General features: G+C 34.2%; 3 protein-coding genes across 7 annotated transcripts; 2 read left to right on the top strand and 1 right to left on the bottom strand.

Annotated features, from left to right (window-relative positions):
* Positions 1 to 1993: 1993 nt before the first annotated feature.
* LOC123882159 lies at positions 1994 to 11382 on the top strand. Of its 2 annotated transcripts, XM_045930967.1 has the most exons (12): positions 1994 to 2527; positions 3191 to 3280; positions 3687 to 6746; positions 6871 to 7419; positions 8026 to 8731; positions 8974 to 9137; positions 9265 to 9354; positions 9919 to 9985; positions 10087 to 10206; positions 10308 to 10427; positions 10516 to 10650; positions 10730 to 11382. In XM_045930967.1, the coding sequence occupies exons 3-12, from the start codon at positions 3687 to 3689 to the stop codon at positions 11257 to 11259; spliced, it is 5541 nt and encodes a 1846-aa protein (XP_045786923.1). In that variant the 5' UTR covers positions 1994 to 2527; positions 3191 to 3280; the 3' UTR covers positions 11260 to 11382. The 2 variants fall into 2 exon arrangements, with proteins under 2 accessions (XP_045786923.1, XP_045786924.1); XM_045930968.1 differs by lacking the exon at positions 10308 to 10427 and having other exon boundaries at positions 2246 to 2527.
* Positions 11383 to 12818: 1436 nt separating this feature from the next.
* LOC123920577 (pentatricopeptide repeat-containing protein At3g49170, chloroplastic-like) lies at positions 12819 to 15677 on the top strand. Its single transcript, XM_045972859.1, is given in 3 exon segments — positions 12819 to 13414; positions 13417 to 13496; positions 13499 to 15677. Coding segments are annotated over 3 exon segments (2541 nt in total). The 5' UTR covers positions 12819 to 12855; the 3' UTR covers positions 15401 to 15677.
* Positions 15678 to 16168: 491 nt separating this feature from the next.
* LOC123920578 (ethylene receptor) lies at positions 16169 to 21208 on the bottom strand. 4 transcript variants are annotated; one of them, XM_045972860.1, is made up of 7 exons: positions 20979 to 21208; positions 19061 to 20013; positions 18089 to 18457; positions 17699 to 17965; positions 17471 to 17598; positions 17151 to 17348; positions 16169 to 16766 (listed from the first exon to the last, which is right to left on the bottom strand). In XM_045972860.1, exons 2-7 carry the CDS (start codon positions 19964 to 19966, stop codon positions 16412 to 16414), a joined length of 2223 nt encoding a protein of 740 aa, XP_045828816.1. In that variant the 5' UTR covers positions 19967 to 20013; positions 20979 to 21208; the 3' UTR covers positions 16169 to 16411. The 4 variants fall into 4 exon arrangements, with proteins under 4 accessions (XP_045828816.1, XP_045828817.1, XP_045828818.1 ...); XM_045972861.1 differs by having other exon boundaries at positions 20975 to 21168; XM_045972862.1 differs by having other exon boundaries at positions 20097 to 21110.
* Positions 21209 to 23419: the final 2211 nt, after the last annotated feature.

Genomic DNA, 23419 nt, shown 5'->3' with positions numbered 1-23419 from the left:
TCTATTAACACGTGACTTTTACGGTTTTACTTACACATTTTAGGAAGGAAAGAAAGTTATGCTTGATCTATGTTGCCTAGGTATGGGTACGGTACCGGTATTCGGTACGGGTACTAGTACGCGGTACGATATATTTAGAAAATTTAACGTACGGATACGTTAATATAAAATATTAGAAAAATTATTTTTAAGTGAATTATTATCATCATGGGTTGAAGATTTAATTTTTTTTGGTCGACCGTCTTAACAATTTTCATAAAAAATGAGAGATAATTGAAATATAATTAAAAATTATAATATTTTAAGAGATTTTTCAACGGCAAATATGTTTTTTTTCTGTATTCATCATCATAAATCAACCAAATAAAAATGGGTACGGAATCGGTGCATACCATACGAGTAACATGGAATATCCGATATTGATTTGTACCAGATACATACAACTATCCATTGTACTGCGCTCTCCAAGTGTGCTTGTTTCCCCTTTGTTACTTACCATGACAAGTCCTTGTGGACTAACTCGGATGAGTAGGGATGACAGAAAATCCCAAACCCGATAGACCCACCTGTGGGCACCCATCGCCATCCCTACGGATAAGAAGAAAAAAAGGAGTCAAGAGACACGCTAAGATCCTTTTTCAAACCTGCCCCCATTTCGAGTCATGAGAATGGTACGATCCCGTCGTCACCCCAGATACGCGAGGAAGGAAATCATAAAAGTAAAGAAGAACCGATCTTCTTTCTTTTATCACTTAAGAACCGTGCGAGATGAAAGTCTCATGCACGGTTTTGAATGAGAGAAAGAAGTGAGGAATCCTCTTTTCGACTCTAACTCTCCCACTCCAATAGTTGCTTTTCTTTCCGTTACTTCGAAAGTAGCTGCTTCAGCCACCCGAATTTTGGATATTCCTTTTTGCCTGCTAGACAAGAGGATAACAAATTACAAATTCTGTGGGATTGTAGTCATGAATCTTATCTTAATATGTATTCCTATAAAAAATATTTGTCCATTTTTTCAAGGTATGGGGAGTGGAAACACCCGATAGGGGTACTTCACCATTTTAGGAGTATCAATGCTACTACTTGATGCTTCCACCATTTGATTTAACTGTCAGGAAGGAAGGAAAATACATAATGATTGGGCCCCACATTGAAAAACCAACCACCGCCATGTGTTCATACCGCCGCCGTCAATATTCACAAAGTAAAAATCGCCGCCGCCATCAGTGTCAAAGCAAAACCCAGTTTCCTATCCACCTCTTATTCACCGTTCAATTTCAGTGAGAAGGCACTAGCAAGGCCATACTCTGTTCTTATCTACCATTTGTACAGATTGTGGCGATTGGGGATTTAAAACCCAACCCGGCGGCGTTGCTATGAGCAGGACGGCGTGGAGAGAGGACGACGACGGTGGATCAATCACTCAGGATGCATCTAGTTTTTGTTACTCTGTGAAGTTCGGAGCAACAGTGGTGATGACTGATGACGACATCGGCAAACGAACGACGGTGGATCTCTTTCTAATACTGTTTTTTTTTTTTTTTTTTTTAAAAAAAAAAACACTTGGACTTTATGATGTGAGATTGATCCAACAGTCCAAAATGATGTGACTTTCCCGCTCAAAAGTCACACAATCCTGTCCTACTACCTACTTCAGCCTGCGTCGAAATTACCAGAAATAAGTTATAAGCAGTCAATTTAACCATGGGATTAACATGGGATTAATACTGACTTAAGTAGCAAAAAGTATGGTTTTTAAGGATGTTGAAATGAAAAGATTTAGACATTATAAACCTCAAGATTTTAGAAAGTGCCAACACTTTTGTGAAGTACTCCCTCCGCCATAATTATAAACAAAACATCATTTTTCATATTTATTAAATAACTAATGTATCTGATCTATATTATCGTCTATATACATCAGTTATTTAATCAATTTGAAAAAATTTGAAAAGTGAAATTTTGTGTACTACAATGATTAAATAACAGTTTGGTTTCAACTATGAAAATAAATGATGTGAAAGGATTACCCCATTTGTGATAAAATATAAGCAAAATTCATTTTTTAGTTTCATTACAAATTAATGTATAGATAAGTTAATTATGCAATGAAACCTAAAAAGAGATTTTTGCTTGTATTTTGTCATGAAGGGGGCAATAATTTAGTGTCCACACCAATTCTTGACCATTGGGTTTCTCTAAACCAAATGTATTGAGACCAATAATTGAAGGTTTAAATCAATGACTTGACTAGCTAGCTGTAAAGTTTCTGAATAATTGAACTTTTAGTTTGTACTACACAAATAATGTCCCTTCTTTTTCTTTTGGACCACAAATTTGTGGATATACCATACTAGAACAAGACAATTGACTGAAATGAGTACTAAGAAACCAAAAAAGAATTTCCTTGCTTCAGAATTTGAATTGCAATAAGCACTTCCTCATTCTTTTGATGCTAGCTACTGCAGATTGGAGAAAGATCAAGAAAGTTTTTCATACTACCTACTTCAGCATGTGCTGAAATAAGGTAACAAACAATCATATGCTTGTTTTTTTTTTTTTTTTTTATATAAAAAAAATGTGATTTCTCTTTTTTTATATGCAGTCAATTTAACCAGTGTGATTTCTCTTCTATTTAAATGATAAAAACCTCGATATTTTAGAAAGTGTCGAACTCCCTCCGGCTATAATTATAAGAAAAAGTTCACTTTTAAGATTTATTATTGAATAATTATTGTATCTAGTCTATATAATGGACTAAATAGTAAATACAATTATTCAATGAATCTGAAAAATAAACTTTTGTTTATAATTGTGGCAGGAGGGAGTACTGCACTACTTTGATTAAATAACTTAGTTTGATATCCACAGCCCACAGGAGAGCCTTACCATTTTTACCACATTGAAAATAAATGAGTGAAGCTCTATGAACAATTATGATTCATATTGGTACATAGAGAAATGACAAAACTATATTTTTTATTTATCTTGAATGCAAAACTCCAATCAATTACACAAACATTTAGACATACTTTACCATCTTAATATTGCTTTAGAAACAATTACATATGGCCAACTACTTAATGGAACATTACTTAGAGTATGTGGAATATTGATAAATTTAAAGGGTGGCCGATGCATAAATTGAATCTATAAATATTACTTTCTCTGCTTATATTTTTTGTTACAGAATATGAGTAGATGCTAGCTGCTGCTGAGAAAGGAACAGACTGGTCAAAAGGCTTGAGTATGTGTTGATAACAGCCAAATATTGATTAAGGTAAAAAACAATCTCATGGTTGTTTTTCTTTGTTACTTTCTCAGATTTTCTATTTGTATGATTTCCATTTTCGTCTGCACTCCACTATTCTACAAGATTAACTTGTTTATGGTTTTCTAAGATAAATCGGAGATTTAGAAATATTGGATGGAATGCCTGTTTGAACAAACTAAAAAACTTTGATGAAAAGTGTGGCATCAAGTTCATTTTTTTTTCTTTTCAAATAAACAGACTCAGTATGAGAAAAATCTTCGTATAGAAAAAGAGCATGAATGATATGCTCAGATAACGAGATTCGTTATAATGTTATTCATGACTTGTGCACCATGCACCACTTGAACCACTCTTTCATGTTAGACATGTCCATATATATGCGCCTAACTTTGACCTATTGAAATTGATTTAGATGGCGAGCTTTGTGACTGATTTGGCGAAGCCATATGTAGAGAAATTGATAAATGGGGCGATTGCAGAATCAAGTTATATATGTTGCTTCACGTGCATTGCTAAGGATTTCGAAGAAGAAAAAATTAGGTTGGAAGTAGAAAGGAAAACTGTCAAGCAACGTGTTGACGTGGCAACCAGAAGAGGAGAAGATGTTCAAGGTAATGCTCTTTTTTGGGAAGAAGAAGCTGAAAAGCTCATTCAAGAAGACACCAGAACAACAAAAAAATGTTTTTTTGGATTTTGTTCCGATTGCATATGGCGATATAGAAGGGGAAAGGAACTTGCAAATAAGCAGAAGCAAATTAAGATATTGATGGAAACTGGAAAGGAACTTGCAATTGGGCTCCCAGCTCGTCTTCCAGATGTTGAGCGTTATTCATCCCAACACTATATTCCTTTCAAAAGCAGGGAATCCAAATACAAAGAGCTTTTGGATGCACTGACAGATGAGAACAATTATATAATCGGGTTGAAAGGGATGGGGGGGACGGGAAAAACTACATTGGCCAAAGCAATAGGTAAAGAACTCAAGCAGTCTGAACAATTTACGCATGTTATTGATACGACAGTGTCATGTTCTCCTGATATTAAAAAAATTCAAGATGATATTGCTGGACCCTTGGGATTGAAATTGGATGACTGTAGTGAATCTGACCGTCCCAAAAAATTATGGAGCAGATTAACCAAAGATGAGAAGATTCTTCTTATATTGGATGATGTGTGGGGAGATATTGATTTTGATGAAATAGGGATTCCATATAGTGACAATCACAAAGGCAGTAGAATTCTTGTAACCACACGCAATATGTTGGTTTGCAACAGATTATGCAGTAAGACAATCCAACTAGATCTCTTATCTGAAAAAGACGCATGGATCATGTTCAAAAGCTATGCTGGTCTAAGCGACAAATCAACTAAAAACTTGCTCGACAAGGGTCGTAAAATTGCAAACGAATGCAAAAGGTTACCAGTTGCAATTGCTGCTATCGCCAGTAGTTTGAAGGGCGAACAACGTCTGGAAGAGTGGGATGCGGCCTTAAACTCCTTGCAGAAACATATGCCCATGCACGGTGTTGATGCTGAACTGGTTAAAATTTATAAATGCTTGAAGTTTAGCTACGATAATTTGAAGAATGAAAAGGCCAAGAGAATATTCCTCATGTGTTCTGTATTTCGAGAAGATGAAGAAATTCCTACCGAAAGGCTAACTAGACTTGGCATAGGAGCAGGCCTTTTTGGGGAAGATTATGGAAGCTACGAAGATGCTCGAAGTCAAGTATTGACATCCAAAAATAAACTCATAGATTCTTGTTTATTGTTGGAGGCCGGTCAAAGTGAAGTGAAAATGCATGACTTGGTTCGTGATGCAGCCCAATGGTTAGCGAACAAAGAGATTCAAACGATAAAGCTATCTGATAAAAATCAAAGGGCAATGGTTGAAAGGGAGAATAATATTAAATATTTGTTATGTGAAGGCAAGCTAAAGGATGTTTTTTCCTGTAAGATTGATGGTTCCAAGCTTGAGATTCTGACTCTCTTTGTGCATAAGGATGAAGACTGCGACGATGTGAAAATCGAAGTACCAAATTCATTTTTTGAAAATAATACTGGCCTTCAAGTTTTTCATTTATTCTATAATCATTTTCATGAGCTAGCTCTATCATTACCTCAATCAATTCAGTCGTTGAAGAATATTCGATCTCTTCTCTTTAAGCGTGTCAATTTGGGTGATATCTCTATTTTTGGAAATTTGCAAAGTCTTGAGACACTTGATTTGGACGATTGTATAATTGATGAATTGCCACATGGAATTACAAAACTGGAGAAGTTTAGATTGTTGAACTTGGAATGTTGTAAAATTGTAAGGAATAATCCATTTAAAGTGATTGAAAGATGTTCATCACTTCAAGAGTTATATTTCATGAACAGTTTTAATGAATTTTGCCGAGAAATAACTTTCCCTAAACTGCAAAGGTTTTGTATCGATGAATACTGGGATTCAGTGAATGGTTCATCATCAAAGTATGTGTATTTTGAAGACAACGATGAAGTTTTCCTATCTGAAACAACACTCAAGTACTGTATGCAAACAGCTGAGATTCTTAGATTAAGAAGAATCGAGAAGGGATGGAGAAATCTCATACCCGAGATTGTTCCTGTAGATCAAGGTATGAATGATCTAGTTGAGCTTAATTTGAGTTTCATTTCACAACTACGGTGCCTCATTGACTCTAGTAGGCATACTGATTCTCAAGTACCAAATGTCTTCTCCAAGTTGGTTGTACTAAAGCTCAATAAAATGGAAAATTTGGAAGAATTGTGCAACGGTCCACTTTCATTTGAGTTTCTAAAGAGTTTAGAGAAGCTATCAATCAAAGGTTGTGAACGTTTCCATAGCTTGTGCAACCTAAACCTCTGCAATCTAAATAAGGTGTCATTGAAGGAATGCCCGATGTTGATCTCCCTATTTCAAGTGTCAACTGTTCGTTGCCTAGTGTTGTTGGAGATATTGGAAATAATTGACTGTAGGTGTCTCGAATACATAGTAATAGATGAAAGGAAAAGGGAGGAATATTCAAGAGGTGAAATAGTTGTTGATGATGATGATATTGATAGCAAGAGTCGCGACTCAATGTTTCCAAAACTGAAAGTTCTTAAAATTGAGAAGTGTCCAGAACTTGAATTAATTCTATCTACCCATGATCTTCCGGCACTAGAATCCATTACATTGAAAAGATGTGATAAGCTGAAATACAAATTTGACCAATATGTCAAACTTGGTTCCCTAAAAAAGATGGAGCTTGATGGTTTATCAAATTTGATCGACATTTCCCCAGAATGTTATGGTACCATGACTTCATCGATTAAGGGGCCTTCTTCCGTCTCTAGAGATGCTTCCAAGCCACAAAAACAATCTGACCCTATCAAATGCAATATCTTTTCATGGACAATGAGTACTGCGTGTACTAAAACCCCATTGGTTTCTGAGGATCAACCGCATGAAAACTTAATTGCAACAGTAACCCTCACACCGTCTTTCGTTATGTTATATTTTTATACTTTTTTATAAGAAACTGTTGATACTTTTGTGTAGGAACACTAAGAGATATTTTAACTTCTTTTTTATTTGGATTACATTACAGGAATCAAATTCATATTGCCTTAACACATGGGAACAAGCTCAATGTCTTTCAAGACAATCACATAACCTGTGCAATATTAAAATGATTAAATTGTGCAATATTTCAAAGATAAAATCGGTGTTTATCCTGTCTATTGCTCCAATAATGTTGTTGGAAACTTTGACAATTAAAGGTTGTGATGAATTGAAGCACATAATAATAGACACTGGAGATCATGACAGTGGTAGCAAAAAGCTATGCAATGTCTTTCCAAAATTGAAATCGGTCTACATTGAGGATTGTGTGCAACTGGAATACATATTTGGAGACTACACTGATCATCATCAAAACCAATGTGAGATTCACCTTCATCTTTCATCTTTAGAATGTCTCAGTCTTTGCAATCTGCCAAATTTTGTCGCCATGAGTCCCAAACAATATTACACAACATTTCCACCTTTGAAAGAACTTGTACTCAAAGAATGCTCCCAGTTTGCTAATGTCAAATCTATTGGTGATTTCATATCTCATCATTCGGTAGCAAGATCTGTGGACAGTACAATCATGAAGGTATCCCTCTTTCCATATATCTTTGTTGTTTGCAAAATTAGTCAATGATTTCAATCTTTGTTAGTAAACATGACATCCATGGAAGGAGACCAGAGAAAAGTCTAAAACTATATTTGGCCTGTTTGTTACTGCGCTGCTTTTCTCAAAATCGTGGTGGATTTTCACGTTAACGTGGAAGCTTGATTTGTCACTTCTGAAAATCACGATTAAAAGGCCATTGTAACGCGAGACTGCTATAGGAAACGCATAACCAAACTTGGTGATTAGAAAAAATTTAAATTCTTCACTTGCTAGAACCCAATCTTGGTGCCTTAATGCATGATGGTTTGAACACAACAGATTTGCATATAAGATTATTTAGGTGGAGTTGTTTGGCTTCCATTAACTTGATATTTTGATTAACATGCATGGACAATAGGTTACAACTTCATTTGATATGTGCTTCATATACAAATTAATACTGTAGTATTTCAATGTATTATCACATTTAAATGCTATGATAAACTATATATTTTCTATGTATTATCATGATTTTTTTCAAATATTGTGCATCTTATATTATTATACATATTTTAAAAAAGCATTATTTTATGTACGAACAAGTAGGAATTGAGTGGCAACATGGAGCATTTTCTCGGTTTAGAAAGTCTCAAGGTATATAACTCCAAAGTAGAAAATATATTTTTTCTCAATGAAGAAAATGGACAGCAGATGAACTTGGGGTTGCAATACATACAGTTGTGTGATCTGCTCATGATGAAGTTTCTTTTTGTGGGTGCCAACAATGCTTTTGCCCTCAAAAACCTTAGACGGATAAACATTGTGCGATGTGAAAAATTGGAAATTGTATTCTCCACTTCCATTTTAAGATTTCTGCCACAGTTACGTGATCTAAGAATAGAAGAATGCAAAGAGTTGAAGCATATTATTGAAGATGATGATTCGGAGAATAAAAAATCATCAGATACAAAGACATGCTTCCTAAAACTAAATAAACTTGTTGTGATAAAGTGCAACAAGTTGAAATATGTTTTTCCAATCTCCATATGTAAAGAGCTTCCTGAGCTAAATCTTCTAGTGATAAGAGAAGCAGATGAGCTAGAGAAAATATTTGCAGGTGAAGGTGATGATCAGAAAGTGGAGATTCCAAAGCTGAGATATCTTGCATTTCTCAACCTACCAAGCCTCTGCCAGACACAAGAAGTTCAATTTGAGGCTGTAAAAGACCGTTTTGTACAAAACTGTAAAAAACTCTCTATCACTACAGCGTTAACTCCCAAGGACATTGACATTTCTCATTTTGATTATTCAGGTACACAATATACCACAAAATATTTTGATAAATTACATATCATGTGGTGTTTAATTTAATGGTCAACTGCGACACTTATTTTGGGACAGATTGAGTAATTATTACACAAAGACAAATAACAACCGTGCATGCTTAAACTTGCAAAATGATGATTTACAATTTAAAGTGGAGATTTTCATTTTATTATTATGCTTATGATTTACTATCCGATGATTTTTAATCTATTTAATATTTTTCTTCAGAGGGGTTTGAGTTTCATTGGTATAATCTATATTACCTATTTCTAAAAGAGTCCAAATGCCATGATACTAGTAATAAACACCCAAGTAATTCAAAAACCACCGAAGATTTTGCCGCTGGGATTGAAGTTCAAGTAGCATCAGAACATGAGTTGACATCTTCACAGGTCAATACCTATCTCTTTCTCCAAGTTACAATCACCATGACAATGTCTTTGAGTCAACTGAGCTATGATTAGTAATAGAGAGGTAATTAATATTTTCATATCACTAATGCATCTGTTCTTATTACAGGAGTTGATGAATGAAAAATCACTTGATCAACAGTGTATGATGGACCAACAACATTCACGTGAAGAAACTGATTGTAGAACATCTTCACAGGTGAGTTTATAGTATGTAACAAAGCTTTGAAACACTTTCCTTTTTTACAAGGTTTAACTGTAATTTTGGCACCTTAATTTTTCCCCTTTGTAATTTGATAGTCTCCTCTCAATTTTTCCTTAAATTTACGCCGAGTTGACATGATTTATTAACGTGACGCCAAACTATCATTCTATTTATAACAAGCTTTTAACTAATTTTGATATAACACTAATGGATTCATAACGAAAAGCTGACATAGATGTTATGGGTCATTTTTTTTCTTTCATGTATTAATTCCATCTATCTCTTAAATAATTCTGCATAAATCTGTAAAGGAGCTGAATGAAACAAAATTTTCACGTGCAGTTACTTGTATCCAAAGTTTAGCGGAACTGTTGCTCAATAATTGATGATGCTTCACACCGATTCTTTTGTTTTATTTATTTTTTAATCTTTCTATAATGAAATCAAGCTTTTCCCAAATAAAATATACTAATATATTGTTAAATATAGTAAGATTGATCCTATAAATACTAAGACTTAAGATATGATGATATCATTTGCTGATTTGAATCTGTGTAGGAAGATGGCGACGGCCAAATAGCCACGACTTCTTTTTCCATTGCTACTACAGAGTCAAATGATCAAGGTGAAGACGCTTTGAATATATATTTGTTTGTATTTTGATATTACTTCAACAATCATCACCCTTTTGATTTTGAACTTTTTCGTATTCCACAATTTGTTTAGTTTCGTTAAATGATGATGTTGCCATGAAAGTAAGCTCAGTTGTTGAGCAACAGTTTCCTAAGGAGGATGTAATTATAGGTTCAAGACACAATGTTGCTACTACAGAGTCAAATGATCAAGGTGACGACTCTTTGAATATATATTTGTTTCTATTTTGATATTACTTCAACAAATATCACCCTTTTGATTTTGAACTTTTTCCTATTCCACAATTTGTTTAGTTTCGTTAAATGATGATGTTGCCATGAAAGTAAGCTCAGTTGTTGAGCCACAGTTTCCTAAGGAGGATGCAATTATAGGTTCAAGACACAACGTTGCTACTACAGAGTTAAATGATCAAGGTGAAGATGCTTTGAATATATATTTTTTCATTTTGACATTACTTCCCCTTTTGATTTTGAACTTTTTCCTATCCCACAATTTGTTTAGTTTCGCTAAATGACGATGTTGCCATGAAAGTAAGCTTAGTTGTTGAGCAACGGTTTCCTAACAAGGATGAAATTATAGTTTCAAAATCATGGCCATCTTCTATTGCCTCTCAGTTTCCTTCAAAGCCTTCTGAAGGTATTTTATTGCTTCATTTTATTTTTAATTAAATTTCTTGTGTTCAAAGAGGCTTGATTATTATTTCCTATACTTTCAGGGGACTCTTCTCATATAGTAGAAGATTCAAGTTCTTCTTTACTTGTCACAAGGGAGCTTGAGCAACTTGTCGTCAAAAAGCATTTGGATCATGAAAACTTATCTTTGTTGACCGATTTCTTTATCAAGCATCCTTATGTTGTTTTAAAGGATACTTCACTTAGTAACAGATACAAGGGTTATGCCTACAACTGTCTTTCTGAGCTATTGAAATTCCTCCAAACGCATAGTGTGTTGGATGTGTCAGGTTCAAGCCACTCTGAATTTGTTGAGTTATTACAAGACGTGCGCAAATTTTCTTTTGATAAGAAATGGTTGAATGGTGTCGAAAACCATGCTTTGTTTCCTGGTTTACAAGTCTCTGAAGCTGCGTTGCAAAAACTGTTGGACTCAAAACAGATGTTGACTCAACATGTGGAGGATCTTAAGCATCAATTGGCTTCCTCTGAAGCTGTTTTGGAGAGTATCATTCAACAGGAGGCGCAGATTTTAGAAACTCGGGCTGCTATAACCGATCCTATCGGCTTTTAGACTATTTTTCACTCGCATTCCTTCGCTATTAAAGTTATTGTTGGAGCTTTCTTTTCTTGAATATCATTTTTATTTCTTGGGTACTTTTTCCTTTTCTCATCTCAAATGAATTAAACTATCTAATTGAATTTGTGTATTTTGAAATTATTATTGATTGTTGTATATTATATATGTTTGTCATGAAGTATTATATATAAGATTTGAAAAAACATGTTGAACACATTTTGTCTATTTATTTATTCTAAATAAATTATAAGATATGAAAAAAGGTTTATTTTTTTTGGTTGATAGACGAAATAGCAAAACCATTGAAAACTCGAACCCCGATCCTGACGTCCGACACTAGAAATTTTGGTATTTTTGCCAGTTGAGCTAGGATTTATGTACGATATTAAAAAAGGTTTAGACAATAACTTTCGGTATCTCGTTATAAAAAAAAAAACTTATGGTATCTATCTTGGAGCCCCTATGATGCTTCATCGCATTTTAAACGACTCATTCTTATATTCTTGATAGAATGAAGGAAAAATTATGCATGCTAAGTATGGTTGTGGTTCGATGAGTACTCTTAGGATGATAAATATCTAATGCTTGGCCAAGACACAAAGTTTTGGAAGGATAAATGACTTACAAATGGTGATTGCTTGAAGCATCTTTATGGTAATGTCATTTCTATTGGAGAGGAGAATTTTAGTTATTGTTCTGGTACTGATTGGAATTGATTGAAGATAAATTACCTCCTACCTGAATTTGTTGTTGCTAACTTTCATCATATTAGGCCACCAACTTTGGGCGAACGTGATTTTCCCTCAAGGATACCTGCATCTGATGGCGTTTTTAGTATAAAATATGCGTATGAATATGCATTTCACCGATACAACAGTTCATGAAAATGTGGATTTGTACAAGTTGGTATGGAATTGGCAAGGGCATGCTCGTATGCGCACAACCCCACGGAAAATGGCTCGTGATAAAATGTTAATAAATGAGCAGAATTTCGAGAGAGGTTTAACTGCTGATAATATTTGCCCCCGTTGTAACTTAGCACCATAATCTCTTATGCATGTGCTCAGAGATTGTGATGATGTGTAATCTTTTTTTTGGGGACCAAATTATAAAAATTGATCATTGGAATAAGTTCTTTAGCTTGGGAACATTTGCATGGCTCGAACGAAATCTTTAAACTAATGACATTGAAAATACAATACAACTTGGCCTTGGAAGATTTTATTTGGGGTTACAGTTAATTTGTTATGACATGATCGAAATTCTCTCATCTTTAATCAACAAACTGATATGGGAGCATCATGTGTGATCAAAACAACAGTTCCGAACTATATGCGACAAATAAAACTTGACAAAATGAGGGATAAAATTGCCAGTTCACCAAATGACGGTTTGTTAGGAAGAACCCAAGATTAATTTTTAAATAGAATAATTTATTAATTAAATTTTACTTTAACTCGTAATCGAACTCCAAGTTACTAGACTTTTCCTAGCAACCGGAGGATTAACATTAAAATAAATAAATAAATATTGAAAGAAAAAGCCGCGAGTTACCGATATTTTATTTTCCTGGTCATAACTAAAAACTGTATGAAAGAATTGGAAAAAAAAATGCCAATCCTATCTCTTCATCTTCCTTCTCATTCTCATCTCAAAATTCTCAACTCACAAACACATAACAACAATAACAACTACTTTAACCGTTTTAACGACCAACAACTCCACAAAGCAATTTCAACACTAAACCTAACAGAATCACAAACAACCACACATAACAAACTAACAAACTCCTCACTTCTCCTCAAACAATGCATCCGAACCGGAAACACCCAACTCGGCAAACTCCTCCACCACAAACTCACCGATTCACAACTCGTCCTCAACTCAATCCTCCTCAACTCACTCATCAGTCTTTACTCAAAATCCAACGACCCACAAACAGCTCTTTCCATTTTCAAAAACATGGACAAATCCAAAAGAAACATTGTTTCATATAGTTCAATGTTTTCTTGTTATGCAAACAATGGGTTTCCTTTAAATGCACTTAAGATGTTTGTTGAATTGCTTAACCAAGATGGGTTTTTTCCTAATGAGTATTGTTTTACTGGGTCGATACGTGCGTGTTTGGATTCGAGGTTTTTTGAAGTTGGGTTGAGTTTGTTTTGAAAAGTGGGTATTTTGATTCTCATGTTTGTGTTGGTTGTGAATTGATTGATATGTTTGTTAAAGGTGGGGTGGTGATTTGATGTCTGCACGTAAGGTGTTTGATAGAATGCGTGAGAAGAATGTTGTTACTTGGAATTTGATGATTACTAGGTTGGCTCAATTTGGGTTTTATGGTGATGCTATTGATTTGTTTTTGGTTATGTTGGTGAGTAGTGGTTTTGTGCCGGGTAGGTTTACGTTAAATAGTTTGATATCGGTTTGCGCTGAGATTGAGTTTTTGCCGCTTGGGAAGGAATTGCATTCTTGGGTTATTAGGTCTGGGTTGGCTTTGGATTTGTGCGTCGGGTGTAGTTTGGTTGACATGTATGCAAAATGTGGATTAGTACATGAGTCTAGGAAAGTGTTTGATGGTATGCCGGATCATAATGTGATGTCGTGGACCGCGCTTATTAATGGATATGTACGAGGCGGCGGTGGACAAGAACGGGAAGCTATGAGATTGTTTAGTGATATGTTGCTTCAGGGTTATGTTGTGCCAAATTGCTTCACATTCTCTGGTGTTCTCAAGGCTTGTGCGAGTCTTCCTGATTTTGGGTTTGGCGAACAGGTTCACGGTCAAACGATTAAATTAAGCCTTTCCGCAATTGATTGTGTAGGGAATGGTCTTGTTAGTGTGTATGCAAGGTCCGGGAGAATGGAATGTGCTCGTAAGTGTTTTGATATTTTGTTTGATAAAAATTTGGTTTCGAGAAGTGTGGTTGTTGATGATGCAAGTGTGGAAGATTTGAGTTTTAATTCTGAACAAGACCCGAACCGCAAAATTGAATACACTAGTAGTGGAGTTAGTTCGTTTACATATGCTAGCCTCTTGAGTGGTGCTGCTTGTATTGGTACAATTGGTAAGGGTGAACAAATTCATGCCATGGTGGTGAAGATGGGATTTAGGACTGATCTAAGTGTTAATAATGCTTTGATATCTATGTATTCCAAGTGTGGAAACAAAGAAGCTGCTTTACAAGTCTTTAATGACATGGAGGATCGCAATGTCATAACTTGGACCTCTATTATAAATGGTTTTGCAAAACATGGTTTTGCTTCAAAAGCATTAGAATTGTTCTATGATATGCTTGAAACAGGTGGGAAGCCTAATGATGTAACATACATTGCAGTTTTATCGGCATGTAGTCATGTTGGTTTGATTGATGAGGCATGGAAACATTTCACTTCCATGCGCGATAACTATGGAATTGTTCCAAGGATGGAGCATTATGCATGTATGGTCGATTTGCTTGGTCGATCTGGATTACTTTCAGAAGCCATTGAATTTATTAACTCCATGCCTTTTGATGCTGATGCATTGGTGTGGCGTACATTTCTTGGTTCTTGTCGGGTTCATCGGAACACTGAGCTTGGGGAATATGCTGCAAAAATGATTCTTCAACGGGAACCTCACGATCCGGCTACCTATATATTATTGTCGAACTTATATGCAACAGAAGGGCGGTGGGACGATGTAGCAGCCATTAGAAAAAGCATGAAACAGAAACAGATAACAAAAGAAGCAGCTTCTAGTTGGATTGAAATTGAGAACCAGGTGTATAAATTCCATGTAGGGGATACTTTACACCCCAAGGCTCAACAAATATATGAAAAACTTGATGAATTGGCTTTAAAAATAAAGAACATGGGTTATGTCCCAAATACAGATTTTGTTCTTCATGACGTGGAGGATGAACAGAAGGAACAATATCTATTTCAACACAGTGAGAAACTTGCAGTTGCATTTGCTCTCATTAGTACACCAAATCCAAAACCTATAAGGGTTTTTAAGAACCTTCGTGTTTGTGGCGATTGCCATATGGCAATAAAGTATATATCAATGGTCACCGGTAGAGAGATTGTCATGAGAGATGCAAACCGGTTTCATCACATCAAGGATGGTCTATGCTCTTGCAATGATTATTGGTAATGCATATACATCAAAGGGGTTTAAACTTCTTAGCCTGTAAATTTTGTACATTCACATTCTTGTTGTTTAGACTATTCAAATGTTGTGAATGTGTAAGCTCACCTTTAAATTATTATGAAGCCTAGAGAGAGTTGATCCTGAAAAGAGGATACAATGATGTTGAAGCAGCTTTTTGAGTTTACAATTTTATAATGCCTTCTGAAAGTAAAATTTTAGACTATTTACATGTATTTCACTGTATATGTATAGAAAATTTGCCCTGGAAGTTGATTTGAAACAAAAGTTGTCTTTTCTTTTTTAGAAAATTCACCAGCTAAATGCCACATTGAATATAAAAAGAGCTTGAATCTTGCAGTGGCTAATACTGTTAGTACTGCCGGTCGACCACACCAGACATGATTGTCATACACCAGAAATCCAGATTGAGATTACTAATTTGAGAGGGGTACCTTGGTTGTTTTTTCAATCAATGAGAACAAAACAGCAAGTGGCTGATTCATGCCCATTTGGTTAGGTGTTGTTGAACTAGGCATTGGCTATTTTTACAGTCTGTTGAAATTAATTACAGTAATAATACCATAGCAGTGATTGCATCGCCTAGTAGAAGCACACTTTTTAGGCAGAACCAAGTTTATATTTGAGTATGTTTTAATCCCAAGCCTTCTCAGCGTGGAAACGCCTCATGGTCGTGACTTAAAATATGAAACATCTATTAACACAATCTGGATCAATCACCACCACCACCGCAAAACATCAAAAAGCTTGAAATGATACAAAAATGAATGTTTATATATGAACTTCGTTCACAAAAATGGATTTACCAATCCAGACTCTAGGGTAGGGCCTCCTTTACAGCTTTTCATGAGTGCTTTTGTTACATCATAAATTTGCATCTCTGCTATATGATTCAGTTTTGCTATGTACAACAAAAGTTTTTCACAAAAGGAAGTAGGAACAGACATTATGGCAGTTTACCATAAAAAGAAAAAAAAAGAAAGACATTATGGTAGTTTAAATTGTTTCAAACACAAACCGACGCTCCAAGAGCTCTGTTAAAACACCTTTCATCTTCTCAACAGAAACAGGTTTCAAAACAAGGCCATTGACACCAGCTCTCATACAATTCTCTTTGGTCAACTTGTTGGTGTTTCCAGTGAGAGCAACTATTAGTGGTCTATCTTGACGTTTCATGAACTTCTCTTGTATACGAACCGCTAATTCATAACCATCTAACCCTGTACAAACATCCATGAAGACCACTTTGTGTTCCGGAGAAACAACACGCAAGCATTCTTCACTCGAGCTTGCAATTGTGACATCGCATCCTAAATGCATAAGAAGTCCCTTAGTCGCTGTCCTGCTCACCCTGAATAACAAGTTTTACCGTCAGTCATGAGATAAGCAAACAAAAAGAGTATACACACCAACGGCATCAGCCACTAAATAATTCTTCTGACTTCTGATGTTCCTTAAATTACAAGTAGAAGGTGAATAACTGAATGAAGACTGCACACATTATAGATATTTTCTTTTCTGGCTATGAAGTGTGTGTCAATGAACATACCAATTGTTATAGATATAAATTCAGCAGTATTATCATGATTTCAAGAATATAATCGGGAACCAAGATGTAGGAGCTTAAGCTAAGAAATAGAGCTAAGTTACGGAAATAAAATCACTAGAATACTTCAATAACTAGTAAAGTAACACATTTCAGAATTTAAGGTACGGAAATAAAGCTGTTACTGACCCATTATCATCCATGACGAGAACCTTTAGGCCGGAAAAGTTTGAAGATGCATGATTTACTAGAGCTTTAGGTATGTAAGGTAGTTTAAATTCATTTGATCGGTCTGGGATTCCGAGTTTTACAATAAAAGTGACTGTACATCCTTTACCAATACCCTCACTTTCAATCCAAATATGCCCTTCCATGAGATTCACAAACCTGTTCACGATTTAAAAATACAGTACATAATCAATAGAAAATCATAAATATAATTTTTGAAGAGAGCAAATTCAAATTTGCACATCCAAGTTTAAGGTTGTAATTGTAGAAGAATATAATACCTTCTACAAATTGCAAGGCCAAGCCCACTTCCGAGAGGATTTTTTGTCGCTAATGACTGATTTTGTGCAAACTTAGTGAATAACTTTGGGATATCTTGTGGATTGACTCCTGATCCAGAATCTTTTACCTATAATATGGAGAAAAAAAATGTAAGATTCCACCATTGAAATCAGAGGATACAATACAACGGAGAAAGAAGAATATTAGTCAAGCTTGAAGAAACAAACCTGTACTCGCAAATAAAAATGGCTATCGCTTGGTACTGGTAAGAAGTCAGGAAATCTAGTGTCCCTGAAGGATTCAGGCTTTGCAACAAATGCAGTGATGGAAATGCTACCCTCTTTTGAGAACTTAACGGCATTACCAACAACATTGAGAAGAGTTTGCATGAGACGCTTTTCATCACCAATTGCATATACCGGTAAATCTGATGTGAAATGTAAAGTGAGTGACAGCTTTTTAACACATGCAATAGGCTTAATCAAGTTAAGAACCTGCAATCAGAATAACGGATGTAACAACATCAAGCTTTTAATGAAACTCAAAGATCATAATAAGCTACGTGTCAGACTACTATAGTTGAATTTTTTGCGATTTAGGAGAAAATTTTACTTTACCTCTCTAAACAATGAATGAAGGTTAAATTTTGCTATTTCAAGTTGAAGACTTCCATCTTCAAGCTGTGAAAGATCCAAAACATCGTTGATGAGCGTAGCCAATAAATTGCTGCTTTTCAATACTGTTTCCACCATCAGACGTTGTTCAGCAGTCATATCGGTTTCCTGTAATAATGAAGAGAGTGCAATAATTGCATGCATCGGTGTTCTCATCTCGTGATTCATAACGGCCAAAAAGTCATTACGAGCATGAATTGCAGTTTCTGCTTCTCTTCTTGCCATATCAAGTGCAACATTCTGCTCCATAAGTTGATCCCTTGCCCTCATTGACTCTTCTAAGATTGCAGCATGCGAAAGAGCAACAGCTACCTGGTGTAGGAGACAATAGTAGTAAGTAATTTGAAGTTATGTTCAAATGATAGAGTGATGCAGTATATAAAAAGATGGTTCCAACCAGGGTTTTAAATTGCGGTCCGAAACTGCAATTGTGACCGCAACACAAAGGATTTTAAGGTCTCTACAACGGAGCTAGATTCTGTGCAGTCGAAAAACGGTGCAGTCAGTAAGTTTCAGGCCGTCCGATTTTGATTGGACAGTCCAGATGTCATCTCAGAATTTTATATTAAACAAAAATAAAAAGTGTCTTAAAATCTGAACTGTCTGATCTTAATTAGACGGTTCTGAATCACTGACTGCATGTAATCCAATTCCCTCTACAACGGCATTGCAACTGCAATTTCGACTGCATTGGTCGCATTTTCCCGCAATAAAAAGGCTTGCAGCGTAACTGCAACTGCAATTTAAAACCATGATTCCAACTCCATAATTCCAATACCAAATGTTTGAGTATGCCACTACACTAACAGCAAGAACTAAGCCTTTTTTTCATTTAGGTTGTGTAAAGCAATTTTGGCAATAACATGTAATGAAATGTGCTAGAAAGTGAATCGAATAAAATGGCAAATTACTAACCTGATCAGCAACTACCTCAACCAGCTCTAACTCATGTACATGCCACTGTCTAGCACTATCAGATGGAAGCATCAAAACCATCAAAGCATAGCTTCTAGTTGAAACCTCAGGCCAATCATATATTTGAAAATTAGAAAGATGTAGGAGAGGCACCCGAATAGCAACTACAGCCCCAGGCATGTACTTTGAAGCATGAGGCCGTAATCTAGCAACTGGACAATTCGATGAAATTTTAATTGCACGGTTGCTACTAAATACTTGGTTTATAACAGGAAGATTAATAGGTACTGTATATCCAACAGGGTTCTGCTGTCGCAATGTGTAAGAGAGTTGAAGCTCCAACCCGGTACGTGTCGGCATCCATAAGGCACATTCCTCTAGCCCAAGAGTTCTTCCGAGTTCAACAAGAGTCGTTTTCAGTATTGTATGTCTATCGAGAGTACTTCTAATCTCGTGAGTCAACATCCTAACATGTCGACCAGTTTCTTCCTGCGTACGAATCAAGCCCATTTCTCTATCAAGCTCAGCAGCCTTGTTCTTCAAAAATAATTCCCTAGTTTTAACACTTAATAGATCGGGAATAATATGTACAAGCATAAGGGCAGTGGCACATGATACCACCGCAGTTAAAACCTTAGCGATGGTCATTACAATTGCCACGGTTTTTGTATGAATTGTGAAGGTCCATAAATTAATTAGATGTGTTGCTCCACATAGAACTATGAAAGCACCAAACTGAACAAGGACCCATCTATACGGAAATACCGCTGATTTCTTCACAAAGTAGATAAGCTCAAGCGGGATTGAGAAATACGCAAGGGCAATGAAGAAATCAGAGATATATTGGTATTTCATCAATAAATCATCAGCTGGCCATTGTGGCTCAATACAATTGCAGGATTCCATAGTGATTGAATCAAACCACCTCAGCCGTTTCTCCCGTAATCACATAACTACATTATAAAATGGATAATTTACGCATCAGACACAGAAATGGAACACAAAACACAATAATACTACGACGAAAACAACATACCAAAGTGAATGCTACCAATATTTTTTTGCCTACTTCCTATGTATAGCTGTTAACAATATTTTTTAGCCTTAAGTCACCAATTTCCACTTTCTACCGGAAAGGGGGACCTGGTAATCCGGAGTTTGGTTGGAATGTATGTAAAGTAAAGTCTGATCAAATATTGTTAAAAGCAAAGTTTAAACTTGAGTACTCTCGACCAATTCGACTTTTATTAAAGTTCGTTAACCACTTGGTTAATGAACTAAAAAACCAATGAACACAATCTTATCCCAAATGAACATAAAAATCAAAGTCAAAGATACAAACAACCTTCAACATATGGTCTTCATCTACACCCAATTACCACAAAAACTTATCCTTTCTTTAACTTATTCTCACCAAAACCTTCCCAAAAAACTAAATAAATTATTAAGAAAGTGGTCCAAGATTGAAGAACACACCAAAGCAATGTCAATTAATAATAACAAACTTAACAAATTATCATTATCCTAATCCATAAAACCCAGCAGCATTATACCAATGCTAATTAAACACCTAAAATCAACTTATCCTTAATTTCATATAGCTATAAAAAAAAACATTTGTCCTACCCAATCTTAGAAAATTCTTGAGATTAAAAATTAACACTTTCATGAACCAAATTAATATCTATAATAATTTAGCTCCCCAAGTCTCTACCATTTACTAATTATTATTGCATGTTTCATGAAAATTAAAGATAGATAATTTACAATTTAGAAACAAACAGGTGAATCATCAAATATAATTTAGAGCATACATTAATAAAATAATAATAACAAAATTAAGCAGGAGGTGGAGGAGTGAATTAAATTTAAAGAAAAAATAGGAAAAAAAAAAGTGTGATCTATGAAACTTACTTACATGGAAATGAAATTAATATAATCTTCAAAGGTAAGAAAGAATAGAAGAAAACTGAATAGAGAAGAAACAGAAAGTATAGTATAAAGTATAGTTATTATTATGTTATAGCAGGAACAAGTTGTATGTATGTATGTATATTCCTTAACAAAAATTAAATAAAAAATGAACAAGCTGTATAAAATAAAGTTTTAAATTAAAATAAAATGTTTTTATTTATTAAAAATAAAAATGTGATATTATTTATGGCGGTCAAGTTCAATGTATTTGGGTGTGTGTGAAAGGGACGTTACCGTAAATGACGGAGACAGAAAACTAAACATATCTCTTCAATGTCCCAAATAGTCAAATTAATAACTTCACTTCACTTTTTTGTTATTTCTCGATTTAACACAGATTTTATGATGAATAAGATCTTACAAAATCAATTTTAATTTTTGCTTTTTTGGTGAGCACTCCGGTACACATCTTATGTGGACGTGTACCGGTACACTGTTAAGGTGTATAATTTTAATTGGTCCATATGTAATAATAATTTAATATGTCATTTCAAGACTTCTTTAAATAAAAATTTCTTAAATTACTCTTTTAATTTAAAAAAATTTTAAAATGGAAATTAAAGAAATTTCCTAAATTGCCTTTTGTCAAAATAAATAGAGATGTTTTGTAAAAAAATAAAAAAAATAAAAAGAGATGAGATGTTTTAGATGAGATGAGATTTTTAATTTACAAAAATTTCAAAATGGTTTTTTTTTTTTACAAAAGGTTTTTTTTTTGTGAAATTGACAAAAGGGTTTTAATATGTGTGTTTTTTTGCTTTTCATCAATTTCTATTATTTTTGATACTTATAGCATCACTCGTTTTGAAGCATTTCTTTCAATTTCTCGAATCGTAAAGTTCATATTTTTGTTTCATATATGCAATTTCGAGGTTTTTCAATTTCTGGCGGTTGGTTTTTTGTTTTTGTTTTAGGTTGTGGGTATCATTCTTCTCTTTCTTGAATCAAAAAATTCTTACTAAATACCCCCTCCGATCCTATATAAGAAAAAGTTTATTTTTAAATTCAATGTAAAGTTGATGTATCTAGACTATAATGTTATCTAGATACATTAATTTTACAATGAATCTAAAAAATACAGTTTTTCTTATATGTAGGATCGGATGGAGTAACATTTTCCTTTAGGGTATGTTTGTTTCGAAGTTCGAAGTAGATGGAGTGATGGGGGGGGGTGAGGAAATATTTGTAATAAATGGTAATTTTGATAGAAACTCTCAAATATCTCAAATGTTATATATTTTTTAAAACACTCTCTCAAATATTTATATATATACGGTACCTTTTTTTTTTTTGGGAAAACTCTCAAATATATATATATATATATATATATATATATATATATATATATATATATATTATTTTTTTTGTAGAAACTCTCAATTTTTTTTTTTGTACAATATTTGAGATATTTGAGAGTTTCTACCAAAATTACCCTTTACTAAAAATATTCCTTCAATTTTTTTTTTATTTTTTAATCAAACAAACTTTACGTCTTTCATTAACTAGTAAATGTTCAATACATAAGAGAATAATCTCAAATCTACAGAAACTAGCCCAAGAATTGGCCGCCCGAGCAAGTGAATGAGCAACCATATTCACTTGTGTCGTAACAAACTTCACTTCAAAGTTTATACACGATAACATAATTTGGATAATATCAGCAACAATTAAACTAAATTCTGAATTATCACTATGCCTCGTTCAATTAGCTTCAGTTAAAACTTGTGAGTCGCTTTTAAATTGAACCCTATCCAGACCTCTATTAGGTAAATGAATATTTTTCTGATATATTAGATCATTAAATTATCAGGTAAATGAATATTTTTCCAAAATAAATCATTTTTTATCATTTAAAATATTATAATAACTAAATACTATTTATCAAAATTATAAAAAAATAAATAAATTTATCACTCATAATAGTCAATATTGATTTTTTTTATGAAAAAATGTAAAAACGTTTGTGTATTGCTTATAAAACATTGAAATTGTGTCTTTTCTTATGAAATTATTATCTCTGAAATACAATAATCCGCAACTAATTTTTTGATTTAATAAATAATTATTAATTAATTGATCTAATGTACCGGTAGATTGAATTTTTTCATATGTACCATAGAAGCTCCCTAATAAGTTTGAGGGTTTTACTTACTTAAGCCCTCAACAAGTTTTATTAGAAAATTGAGGTTTTCTTGTAGTGTGTGATTCTTAAAAAAAAAAAAAAGGAGAAATTCTACCAACTATGATTAAGGGTGTGTTTGATAAGCTAAAACTTAAGGGACTTGACAGGACAACTTCAGTTGTATTGTACGAGTTTGATTTTAATTTTTTTCTCAAACAATTCAATACCAACTAATTGGATTACCTGTGCATCAAAAACCTAGT

Source organism: Trifolium pratense, linkage group LG4 (genome assembly GCF_020283565.1).
Source record: "Trifolium pratense cultivar HEN17-A07 linkage group LG4, ARS_RC_1.1, whole genome shotgun sequence".
NCBI classification, from domain to species: Eukaryota; Viridiplantae; Streptophyta; class Magnoliopsida; order Fabales; family Fabaceae; genus Trifolium; species Trifolium pratense.
This window is presented reverse-complemented; position numbering and strand designations above follow the sequence as displayed.

Excerpts from the sequence above, each read along its gene's own strand:
- LOC123882159 (XM_045930967.1), top strand. The coding sequence starts at position 3,687 with ATGGCGAGCTTTGTGACTGATTTGGCGAAGCCATATGTAGAGAAATTG. Across the intron at positions 7,420-8,025 it reads TGGACAGTACAATCATGAAG|GAATTGAGTGGCAACATGGA; the intron begins GTATCCCTCTTT and ends ACGAACAAGTAG. Across the intron at positions 10,428-10,515 it reads TACAGAGTTAAATGATCAAG|TTTCGCTAAATGACGATGTT; the intron begins GTGAAGATGCTT and ends CAATTTGTTTAG.
- LOC123920578 (XM_045972860.1), bottom strand. The coding sequence starts at position 19,966 with ATGGAATCCTGCAATTGTATTGAGCCACAATGGCCAGCTGATGATTTA. Across the intron at positions 17,349-17,470 it reads GGCCTTGCAATTTGTAGAAG|GTTTGTGAATCTCATGGAAG; the intron begins GTATTATATTCT and ends AATCGTGAACAG. Across the intron at positions 16,767-17,150 it reads CTCGTCATGGATGATAATGG|GGTGAGCAGGACAGCGACTA; the intron begins GTCAGTAACAGC and ends CTTGTTATTCAG.